The 12,893-nt window shown below is 36.7% G+C and overlaps 1 protein-coding gene across 1 annotated transcript in view; it reads left to right on the forward strand.

Annotated features, from left to right (window-relative positions):
- The window catches only part of LOC148943358 (uncharacterized), a 123,393-nt gene that overhangs the window by 83,325 nt on the left and 27,175 nt on the right, over nt 1-12,893 (forward strand). The window contains exon 2 of the mRNA XM_089101695.1: nt 7,326-12,140. Coding sequence (XP_088957821.1) covers nt 7,326-12,140 — 4,815 coding nt within the window. The remainder of the gene's footprint in view (nt 1-7,325; nt 12,141-12,893) is intronic.

Consider the following 12,893-nt stretch of genomic DNA (forward strand, 5'->3'; position numbering starts at 1 on the left):
TCACTTTAGCTGGAAATATCGATAAAAAGAGTATTATTTCTATGGCAAGAATTAAAGTCGTAAGGAGTGGGGGGTTTAGATGGTTAAACAGAGCATATTTTATAGTCTTCTAACGACTATAAAGATAGCATAGTGGTGTTTGTATGAGAGTGGGAGGCGGGGGGGGATTTAGCTGGAAATATAGAGGGAAGGAATTTATAGAAATGGTATTTCTTTTTGCGAGAATTTGGGATTGTAAAACAATGGTGGAGGGAGGGGGGCATTTAGCTGGAAATATAGAGGGAAGGAATTTATTGAAATGGTATGTCTTTTTTCGAGAATTGGGGCTTGTAAAACAAGGGTGGAGGGCGGGGGGATTTAGCTGGAAATATAGATGGAAGGAATGTATCGAAATGGTATTTCTTTTTGCGATAATTTGGGATTTTAAAACAATGGTGGGGGGGGGATTTAGCTGGAAATATAGAGGGAAGGAATTTATCGAAATGGTATTTCTTTTTGCGAGAATTTGATTGTAAAACAATGGTGGGGGGGGGATTTAGCTGGAAATATATAGGGAATGAATTTATAGAATATATATTTCTTTTTGAGAGAATTTGGGATTGTAAAACAATGGTGGCGGGAGGGGGTAATTAGCTGGAAATATAGAGGGAAGGAATTTATAGAAATGGTATTTCTTTTTGCGAGAATTTGGGATTGTAAAACAATGGTGGAGGGAGGGGGGATTTAGCTGGAAATATAGAGGGAAGGAATTTATCGAAATGCTATTTCTTTTTGCGAGAATTTGGGATTGTAAAACAATGGTGGAGGGAGGGGGGATTTAGCTGGAAATATAGAGGGAAGGATGTCCATGGAAAATTCATTTGAAAATAAAAAATGTACTTACATGGTAAATTGAAAGTGCCAAGGCTTCAAGTTTATCAAATTTATCCATTGTTGTTTACACAGCGTCAAAATACTTTCTGATAATTTAATCACATTGCATGCCCGTTATATACGAAATCTCAAGGGCGAATTGTTATGTAACGGGGAAAATCATATGTAAGCAGGTCTCTGATTGGCTGAGAAGGAGGATGTATCTGACTCGCTGATTGGCTGAGAAGGAAACACGTGATCTAACTGTTTCCGGGAAAGTCATAACATTTGGCTCGAGAGCAACAACAACAAATACTATTTCAGGACACCATGACATTCGCCTCGAGCATGTACATGACCAAAACAACAACAAATACTATTTCTGGATCATAACGTTCGCTGAGAGCGTGCACTTACAACAACAACAAATACTATTTCTGGACACCATGACATTCGCGATCGATTACGCAATCAAGTTCTCGGAAATTCACTTCCCCCCTCGAGTCCTAGATCAATAACATTGTTCCCGTTAGAATTCAATGCGCATGTGCAACCTTCGCTCCGGAGCTATTACACATAGAAACATCAAATAAATCGACCTTGGAAAAAGAGGTCATTGACACACTTTGATTACGCAATCAATTTCTCAGAAATCCATCTCCCCTAGGGGCTCTATGCCCATATTAGGACCATAAACCACGTGGTAATGTTTGTGCTGGTACCCCCTCCTCTACTAATGTTAGGGTCTAGTACCGCAGCCGGCTTTTCTATGATCGTTGTATCTGAATCGCTGTTTGAGATGCTTTCAATTTCAGGATCTGAATCACTATCGCTTGACGAGACTCGCATATAAGTTCATCTCGGGATATGGTTTTTTGTGCTACTATCTTTATCATGAGCTTGTTTTTCCGTAGTCGGCTCCGCTATTTCCAGCACTGTTTTTCCCTCAAAGTCATAAACATACATATGTTTGTCAATGCATAATCTAGTTCCGCGTAGCTTCACAATTCTCTTTTTGCTTATAGCTTGGGATAATAAAGGTCTTAGGGCCGTACGAGCCTCGCGTTCTTCTGGCGTATAATCTGGCGCTACTGATATCCCCTTTTGTTTGAAAAGGTTCGCATTCCTCAACAAAATGTCTCGTGTAACTTTTAATTGAACTTTACTAAAATAGGGCGTGGGTTTTGTGGTCCCCTTAAACGAACAGCATCCCTGAATTCCCACTTTGACACTTTTAAGCTTGGCACAGTATTACTGATTAGCGCAATTATATTATCTAACAGGGTTGTATTCGATATAGGGGGCTGGGGAAAATTATAAAACATCAAATTTGTCTGTTTTATTTCTTTTTCAAGCCACATATTTCTCTTACGGGATACTTCCAGCTCTGCTCGAATTGTTGTCAATTCTTGAGCTGTCTCCGCTTGCTTAATATTAAACTCTTTCATTTTAGCTTCAATACTTGCTAGGCTTAGTTTAACGTCATCGATACTCTTCGACAGGCTAGGGATTTCGAACACTGCCTTTTTTATCTCTTCAAGGGCAAATGCTATAGACTGTCCTTCCATCCTTTTTCTATCATAAAATGGAAAATTATTAGATATGCTCCCCATTCAGCAGACAATTAATATCCGTTGCTCTGTCCTATCTGTGGTGTACACAGAGCAATATCTTGGGTCCCTCTAAGGTAGGGGGGATATTGATTAATATATAAAAAGTCCTTTTTGAACTATTTAAGCTTGTCACATAGAAAAAATGCTCGGTTTTAAACCCCATCTCTGAAAGACAATACGAAAGTGTATCATTTTGAATGTTAGAAGAAAATATGGCATATGTTTTCCTCGTCTCCTCCCTGTCCCGGTAAAATTTATGTCAGCCTTTAACACTTTGAAAGATCAAAAACATGCAAGTGCAAAATCCTGTGACACTTTTCTGGGAACAGAAGTATTTTTGAAACCCTTCCTCCCCTGCTTCATTATACTTTTTTGGTACTTGTGTTTTATCCAGAACACACTCATGAAGTTTGTTTTGTTTGATCTGAGTAAAACCAGTTTTGCTCTCACATTCGGTTATGATTAACTTATTGGGTACTTATGTATTATACAGTACCCACGAAAGAAGTCAAGTTTGGTCAATGCTAATGAAATAAAATAGAATGAATATATAATAGTTTAGAAACCAATTTGGGCCATATATTTTCACATCAGGGGGGGGGGGTGAAACAGCATATATTGAATACGGAACCTAACTTAGGTGCCTTTTTCCCCCTAAACCCCAAAAAACAACAGTTTAAATATTGTAAACTCAATGAGAAACCACGCTTTGTGATCAATTTATCTCTTGCAAACACCCGTTTGACGGGTTTCTATTAGTATATCCTTGTATAGTCTATAGCGGTGGGTACCGCATAATGCATAAGTACTACTTATTCTTTCGTGAAATAAACTACGATGTAGGTAAATTTAAATTAAATATTTAATATACAGAGATGGTTAGGTATTCAATATAATGCGTTCTGGGCAGCTTGTTCCATAATTCTTTGTGTTAGCTTCATTAATTTTGCTACTAAAGTATTATATTTTCATCATATTTTGGTATATCTCATTATGATTACCCTAACTTCACTTCTTGAGTGTGTTCTCGATAATACACAAGTACCACTTAACACGCTTTTATCCTTTCCCGAAATAACTTCTACAGACACATATGCTGTTCCATAACCCTTGGTTTAAACAAACTAAGGAAGTGTAACGATTCAAAAAGTTACCTTTAACTCATCATGTCATCCTAAGCGGCCTTTTAGTTGGCCTATATCACGGAGCCCCCAAAGTGAGTGTACTGACCCCTCACGAAGTGTTTGAGGCTCTACAAGGAAGAAATACGTTTAAAAAGAAAACAAAATTGATATTAGTTCATTTTTTTTACCCCTAAAATAAAGAAATTCTAATTTTAAAACCCTTTTAACTACAATCGAAGCAGCCCTCAAATTTGAAATCGAAATAAGCCCTCAAAATCGAAGCAGCCCTCAAATTTTAAGCTTTTAATGAAAACTACATAATTCGGCACTGGTACATTATGCGGGCACCGCGAAGAAGTCAAGTTTGGTTAATGCTAATTAATAAAATAAAATAGGATGAATATATAATAGTTTATAAACAATTTTGGGCTATATATTTGCACATTAGGGGGAGTGGGGGTGGGTAAAGCATAGAATATATTAAATCCGTAACCTAACCTAACCTAGGGACCTCCCCCCCCCCCCCCCCAAAAAAAAAAATCCTAAAAACAATCGTTTAAACATTGTAACTCATTGAGAAACCCCGGCTTTGCAATCATTTATCTATAGCCGTCTGTTGCAAATAACCCGTTTGACGGGTTTCGTGACTGGTTTCCTTGATATAGTATCTTTGCGGTGCCCGCATAATGCAGCAATACCCATAATTCTCAATGATCGGGATCTGATTCAAAATATGAGAATCTTGCTTGAAGAAAGAAAAAAAAAACAGAAGTAGTGTGTGATAACACGCACCAGGGTCCTGAGCGCAGTTAACACGTCTCATTTGGGTAACCTCCGGTTTCGCTATTTTTAACCATTGCGCTTGCGAACTGTAAAGGTTTTAGGGTTCTCTTCTTTTAAACGGACTCTTTTATCTACGGCAATGCATACCAGTCACGAAATAGACTGAGACGCGTGATGAAAACAGGTTTACAATGCCTTCTGGGATATAAATAAAGGCAAGAGCTGTATGTAAATTGTTGCTTTTTTGGGGTTTAGGGGGGGGGGGTAAGGTACCTAGGTTAGGTTAGGTTAAGTATTTAATATATGCTATTCTTTGCCCCCCCCCTAATGTGCAAATATATAGCCTAAATTTGTTTATAAACTATTATATATTCATCCTATTTTATTTCATTAGCATTAACCAAACTAGCACTATATAAAAGAGTCTGTTCAATAGAAGAGTACTGGTTTTAGAAACTATACCAAACGTCCCATGAAATCCCGACCCCAAACGTCCCCGATCCCGTGAAATTCTGATTTTTCTTAGTAAATAAACGTACTTTTCTTATTTTCGTCTCCCAGTTCTTGATAGTTGTCAGGGGGGGTGTGTGTGTCAAATTTCAGACAGAATTAATTAATTGCTTTTCATATATGTACAAATCTTGGCTATAGGCTGCCCCCCTTCTTCCCGTAGATAAAAATTCAGCGATGGGTAAAAATTCACAAAATGGAGAATTCATAAAAATGTACCGAATGGAGATCAAACACTTGCCGCCCGCCTGCCAGACGAGCAATTTACCTCAAAACCAGCGACGGTTAAACGTAAAATGTTTTTATTACCGTGTTTCTTGTGCAAATAATTATAAACTTATAGTCAAAATTAGAATTTCTATAAAAAGTCAAGCACTTGAAGCAACGAAGAACTTGAAGAACTTGAAGCAACGAAAAGTACGTTTATGTACCCAAAAAAATCCCAATTCATGGAACTGTTGGTTCCAATGTTAGGACGTTTGATAAAGTATAAAATCTTGGCTCAATGGTCAAAATGGCAAAACCTGGTGATTACTTTGTTGAAATGGCCGTGAGACGTTGTGGACCACATTCAGCGCCCTTATGTTAGACCAAGAGGGAAAATAGACTTGCGCCTATGAAGAAGAACATATCATGCGAAATCCAGACAAAATACAATGGATAAACTTTTTATTTAATATTTTATTCGATATGAAAAATAACTGTTTTTCTGTTTTCTTATGGGGGTGGGGGTGTCTTTCTTTAGTTGTCTAACTCGTAACTCGGTTTCAAAATACCAATGCTAGAGAAAAAAATTTCTGATGCTGTTATTGACCTACAGACAACTGATAAAAAAAAAAAAAAAAAAAAAAAAAAAACGTAGTGTTAGCTGAGAGAGCACCACAATTATATCATTGAATTAAATATCGGGCAAGAATAGGTGATAAGGAAGGAGTATAAGGGTAAGTATAATACTGGTACTCTAATATTACTAAATGCAAATGCGATTCTTAAACGAAAAACAGTTATAATTATGTAGTCTCACAAAATAAGCACAAGTTGGTAAGAAATTGTAATGTTTGTGTATGATTACTTCCTATATTCTTGAAAAACAGTTGCTAAAAATAAGAAATGATGACGGTCTTGATATTTACGAAAAGAAACCTGTCTGTTCAGATGTGGCACTCTCCGAAAAGTTTTCTTTGGGGGTCCCAGACTTTACCGATTAGATAGTCATTTTTACTATTTTCTTACCGACCAGGTTCTAGATTTTTGTAAAATTTTGGCATTCTGTGCTCCAATTTCTGGAATAAATGTTTTTGATGGAATAAAATGTTTTGCATCAAAAATAATTTTTGGAATAAATTTTTGATAAAGTATTTTTGATAAAACTTTATTTTTGATAAAAAATTTTTGATAAACTTTACAAAAAGAAATTCCAATTTTTGGAATAAATTTTTGGAATGAAATGTCACATCTGTTTTGGATTTGTAAAACTTTGGGTCACACCTTTCCAAATTAGAATATGTTATTCTACTCTTTGACAAAATATTTCACATTTACTCAATTAATATTGAAACTAGAGCATTTTCAAATTCACAACAGCGTTCAAAACATAGAAGTAAACATATCGTTAGATTCACCAGTATTCGTGACAATTTATTTGAAAAGACCCGAATTTCCATCACGCACGTATAAATGCTCCTACTTAACCACACTAGCATAAATAAAATTAAAGAGTTTTTAATACTATTGGTAACTTGGCAATATAGTTTACTGGGACGTACTGGGAAGCAAAATCAACATTTAAAACTGTGAGAAAACTATTTCAAATATTTCATAGGAAAACAGGGTTTTCAAATGGCCGAGTTATTTGACACATTTGTCCACAAAATGCCAAATTAAACTTAGTCTTTAGAAAAAGATTTTCGGACGGTTTATTATGTTGTTGCTACATATAGATCACTTCATAGTTTGACCCTTATTCACTATCAATTGAGTTGCTTTTCATCCCAAAAAATAAAGTTGCAAACTTTGTGCTGGTAATACCCCTAGCTTTTTTCATAGTTATTACTTGTCGAATTTTAAAATATACGTTACCGTGAATGTCCGAATTTGGTGAATGTCGACATTCACTGGTGAATGTCTGAAATACATTTTTTTTTTCCTTGGATTTAGTCAGCGTTGCCAGTCAACTTGTTCAGTTTTATGCAAGGTTTGATGGTGACAGGTTAGGTTAGATTAGGTTTAGCCCATTTCTGAGATTTATAACCCAATTTAACATAACTAACCTAACTTTAGCCTTTACCATCGTAGCTTGCATAAGAGTGATAAAGCTGATTCGCAAAGCTAATTAAATCCAAGTAGAAAAAAAGGAATATCGGACATTCACCGGTGAATGTCGACATTAACCAGATTTCGGAAATTCACAGTAACATATTTATAACTGAAATTCTCTTTTTAGTGCTAAAACCTCAACTGCGTGGCAATTCATGCACTGCAAGAGGTGGCGTTGGAGAATGTGTATATGTTTGGAGTTGTTGGCGCTCGGGAGGCACTCATCTTGGTCTTTGTCGAGATAGATTCCTGATTGGCTCTTGCTGTCGTCAGAAAAATTATGAAGTCACAGAAATACCAACCAGTGCAACAGAAGCTACTGAAGAAACAACTACTCAGGCCACGACAGCTACTGTTAGTAGCACCACTAGAGCATCTACTACCGCTACTGCTATTACTACAGAACCTCTAGTGATTAGCTTAATTAAAAACAGTGGCAGCCTCGTTTTGAACGAAGACAATAATACAGAACCTATATCTTCCAATACCGCATATAATGAAGTACCAGCAGCTGCAGCAGGACTTTCTGAGGAAACAACGATTTTAGCTGTTGTTACAACTCCTGTTAGTACCGTCACCGGCACTTCTGCTACTACGGCAGAGCCAAGTGTGATTACTTTCATTAAGAACAATGGTAAATATAGTAGCACAAATTCAATATCTTCTGATATTGTACACAATGAAACACCAGCAGCTGCAACGGAAGTTTCCGAGGAAGTGATAACTGCAGCTAGCACTACGATCAATCCTACCCGCAACCCTATTTCTGTCACTACTGAACCAAATTTAGCTAATATCATTGAGACCCATGGTGATCTTAGTTTGAATAAAATTAGTAGTACAGATTCGATAGTTTCTAGTAGTGCATTCAGTGCTGTGACAAATCCTGCTATTGGGACCCCAATCAAAGACACTGACGAACAAAACATAGGTGCTTCCCCATTAAATGTACAATTGACCCTTGGCACAGAAAGTGACACAACGTCTACTTTAAACGATAGTCTAGAAATGCTGGGTAATACGAAAAATAACGCTACTCATCAATCTAACTTGAGTAAGGAGAAAATCGTGACGGACAATAAAGCTGCTGTAATTGATCTGGACCCTCTAACCCTTGCTAATAGTTCACCGGATAACTCGCAGAAACTTTCGCTTGTCATGCCGTTTAAACCGACTGATTCTGTAATGCATATAATGCCAATTCATAATACAGTTTTCGATGAGGAAATGGTTAACGCTGCTCTTCCAGACAAACCCCAAATGTTAGAAGATGTGAGTCAGATAATTTCGTCAGTGTATAATATACAAGGAATATCTGATGACGCTAGAAACACCTCAAGTAGTGATCTTTTTGCGAATGATGACCGTCATGGTGCGACTGCGTTAGAAACCCTGTTAATAGACTCATCAACCATAGGCAACAGTGATACCTACTCAAGCATTTTACATAAAGGAACAAATGATGTGACTCTTGCTGCAGAGAATCCAGCTAAAGAAACAGTTATTAAAAACGACGAAACTAGTATTATTATTTCACCGCCAAATATCCAGACAATATCAAAAGCTGTGACTGAAGATAATTTTGCTTTAAATAAAGCTCCAGAAACTTATGAAAATACTCAGAAAGATATGTTTGATTTTATTGAGGAGTTATCTACCACCCGTGGTAGCCCTGCTGCGCTTAAATTAGAAACTACTGTCAATATGGATTCCGCAACTCTGACTAATGACAAAAGTAACAGCAGCGATTTACAGGAAGACAGTGTTAGCATGATTATTACAACAGCAGGCTCTATTATAGAAAGAAATGAAGATATCCAGAGTAATTTTGTTGATTATTCGCTTGTGACTAATAATAATGTTGGCGTATTTAGTTTTGACACTACCAACAATATTGACTCCACAACTCTTGCCGATGACGGAGTTAAGAGTGGCGATTTAAAAGAAGGGAGTGATACTATGATGGCTTCAGCAGTAAACTCTGATGAGGAAACTAGCGAAGATATCCCGAGTAATTCTTCTGATGAGTTCATTGTAAGTAATACACACATTTATGCATCTGATTCAGAAACTATCACTAATGTAGAGTCATCAACTGTAGCTAATGATAAAGTTAAGAGCAGTGATTTTAAGGAAGGCAGTGATGCAACGAATATTTCAGCAATAAGTTCTGGTGAGGAAACTAATAAAGATACCCAAAGTGATTCTGCTAATGAGTTTCTTGTAAACAATAAACACATTTCTGCACCTGATTCAGAATTTACCACTAATATCGAGTCCGCAACAGTTGCTAATGACGAAGTTAAGAGTAGCGAATTAAAGGAAGTTAGTGATGCTACGAACATTTCAGCTTTAAACCCTAGTGAAGAAATTAATGAAGATGTGCAGAGTGATTCTGCTAATGAGTTTCTTGTAAACAATAAACACATTTCTGCACCTGATTCAGAATTTACCACTAATATCGAGTCCCCAACAGTTGCTAATGACGAAGTTAAGAGTAGCGATTTAAAGGAAGTTAGTGATGCTACGAACATTTCAGCTTTAAACCCTAGTGAAGAAATTAATGAAGATGTGCAGAGTGATTCTGCTAATGAGTTTCTTGTAAACAATAAACACATTTCTGCACCTGATTCAGAATTTACCACTAATATCGAGTCCGCAACAGTTTCTAATGACGAAGTTAAGAGTAGCGATTTAAAGGAAGTTAGTGATGCTATGAACATTTCAGCTTTAAACCCTAGTGAAGAAATTAATGAAGATGTGCAGAGGGATTCTGCTAATGAGTTTCTTGTAATTAATAAACACATTTCTGCACTTGATTCAGAAATTACCGTTAATGTCGAGTCCGCAACAGTTGCTAATGACGAAGTTAAGAGTAGCGATTTAAAGGAAGTTAGTGATGCTACGAACTTTTCAGCTTTAAACCCTAGTGAAGAAATTAATGAAGATGTGCAGAGTGATTCTGCTAGTGAGTTTCTTGTAAACAATAAACACATTTCTGCACCTGATTCAGAATTTATCACTAATATCGAGTCCGCAACAGTTGCTAATGACGAAGTTAAGAGTAGCGATTTAAAGGAAGTTAGTGATGCTACGAACATTTCAGCTTTAAACCCTAGTGAAGAAATTAATGAAGATGTGCAGAGTGATTCTGCTAATGAGTTTCTTGTAATTAATAAACACATTTCTGCACTTGATTCAGAAATTACCGTTAATGTCGAGTCCGCAACAGTTGCTAATGACGAAGTTAAGAGTAGCGATTTAAAGGAAGGTAGTGATGCTACGAACATTTCAGCTTTAAACTCCGGTGAGGAAACTAATAAATATGTCCAGAGTGATTCTGCTAATGATTTTCTTGTAAGTAATAAATATATTGATGCACTTGGTTCTGAAACTACCGTCAATGTGGAATCTGTATCTCTGGCTAATGACGCAGTTAAGAATAGCGACTTATTGGATGGCAGTGATTCTGCGATTATTTCTGCTGTAAACTCTGATGAGGGAACTAATAAAGATATCCAGAGTGATTTTAATGACGATTTCCTTGTAAATAATAAAGACACAAATCCATTCGGTTCAGAAGCCACTATCAATATGGAGTCTACATCTCTAGCTAACGACATAGTTAAAAGCAATGATAAAATGGAAGGCAGTGATATTGTGATTGATTTATCAGTAGATACTGATGAAGGAACAAATGAAGATACACTGAGTAACTCTGTTGATGAGTTGTTCGTACCTAATAAAAACTTTGATGTATTTGGTTTAGAAACTACATTAAACATAGAGTCAACAACTCTAGCTAACAACAAAGTTGAGAGTAACGATTTAAAAGAAGGCACTGATACTGTGATTATTTCATCAGTCGACTCCAATGAGGATGCAAATGAAGCTACCTTGAGTGATTCTGTTGATGAACTCTTTGTAACAAATAATAACTTTGATGCAGTAGATGTCAAAACTACTGTGAATATAGAATCCTCGACTCCAGTTAACGACGAAGCGAACACATTTAAAGCAATAGTGGCTGATTCAGAAGTAAAAGAAGATATCCAGATTAATGATGTTGACGAATTACCCGTAGATATTAATAATATTGCTGTGGCTAAGTTAGAAACAACACCCTTGATTCCGGCTAACGGCAAAACTAAAAGTAGTAATTTACAAGAAGGCATTAATAATGAAATAGTTACAGTAATAGACTCTGATTTCGAAGGAGTGCCATCACTAGGTATGGCATCTTTTGTTGAAGACTTAAAATCGAATGATAAAAATGCTAATGGTTCAACTCTGAACGACATTCAAGAAGACTTTGATGAGATTCAGAGTGATTCCTTGGTGGGAAATGATGGCACTAATTTAATAGAGTCTGAAACCATAATTAATATGGAAGCCACAACAGTTTTTAGCACAGAAGAGCCTAACAAGGTTTCTGAGGAAGATTTGCCTACTGTTTTAATTGAAGAAAAGAGATCTGACAGTGCCAGCAGTTTCTTTCCAGCGCTGGAAAATATTGCAGCGATTCCTGAAAAAATTCAGAATTTTATTGATGATTCCCTACTAAGTGATGAAATCTCTATTTTGGACAATGCCGAAATGGCAATCAGTAAAGATTTTCCACCCTTGTCTGCTGAAGAAAACCTATCTACAGATGAAATGCTTGACAGTACCACTACTATACCCCTTGTTGCAACTAAATTAAATAGCGATCAGGAAGCTGAAAATCATGATCAATCCAATAACACGTCAACTAAAAGTCATACTGATTCAACGACGGATATAGGCATATCGGAAATTGGCACGTTAAGCGTTGGTGAAGTGCCGGGGTTGGTGGAAACTCCCGACGTACTCTTGACCTTGAAACCTGTTGTCTCTGCTTCCAGTAAGCCATTTGACTGTGATAAGGATCCAGTGTGTATTTGGGAACAAGCGTTGTTAAACAGTAAGTCTTATTTTGCCTACTTATCTCAGTTAGAAACTATTTTTTCCTGTATTAAATTCACCCTGTCAAAACCCATGGTCTGTTTTTTCCAAAGTGTTCTATATTTCAGCAGCTAAGACGAATAAGGGAAAAAAAGTTTGAGGCCGAACTGGCTAATCATAAGGAACTTAAAAAAAATTGAAAAATTTTAAATACAAAAAGTTGAACTAGGCCAAAAATGGTAAAAAAAAGGTTAGATAAATCAACCTAAAGTCGACAATGTGCCCTCAATGCCAGACACAGATAGGAAAAAGCAGAAAGTGGTAAAAAAACAGAGTAAAGATGATTAGATTAATTAGAAAGGCTGATGATCTTATCATTTAAACACGGCATTGCATCTTTAATGATTTTGATTGATTGGATTGGGTTTCTTTCTGTTTCCCTTGAGTCAGGTGGCTACTCATTATTAAAAGGTCTTAATAGTAAAAGTGAAACATCCTTTGCCGAGTGGATGGCACACGGCATTATGTCCCTTGGAATGCAGGTTCAAATCCTGATGCTAAAAATTCCCAAGTCCTGGTTTGATGTGGGGGTCGGTGGTATGACTCTGCAAGCTTAGAGGCCTGGGATATGGAGGCAGTGGACCTTTGAGGCCTGAACCTTGATCCAGTTTGGTCCACTCCACTACAAATTAATTAATTAATAGTAAAGGCTTTTTTTATGTATTGTCTACAGAGATGCCTTGTCTTGGCCTTTGTTTCTTTTTTTTCCGTG

The sequence above is a fragment of the Artemia sp. Qi Xiang Cuo genome, chromosome 15, assembly GCF_049724085.1.
Source record: "Artemia sp. Qi Xiang Cuo chromosome 15, ASM4972408v1, whole genome shotgun sequence".
In the NCBI taxonomy this organism is placed as follows: domain Eukaryota; kingdom Metazoa; phylum Arthropoda; class Branchiopoda; order Anostraca; family Artemiidae; genus Artemia; species Artemia sp. Qi Xiang Cuo.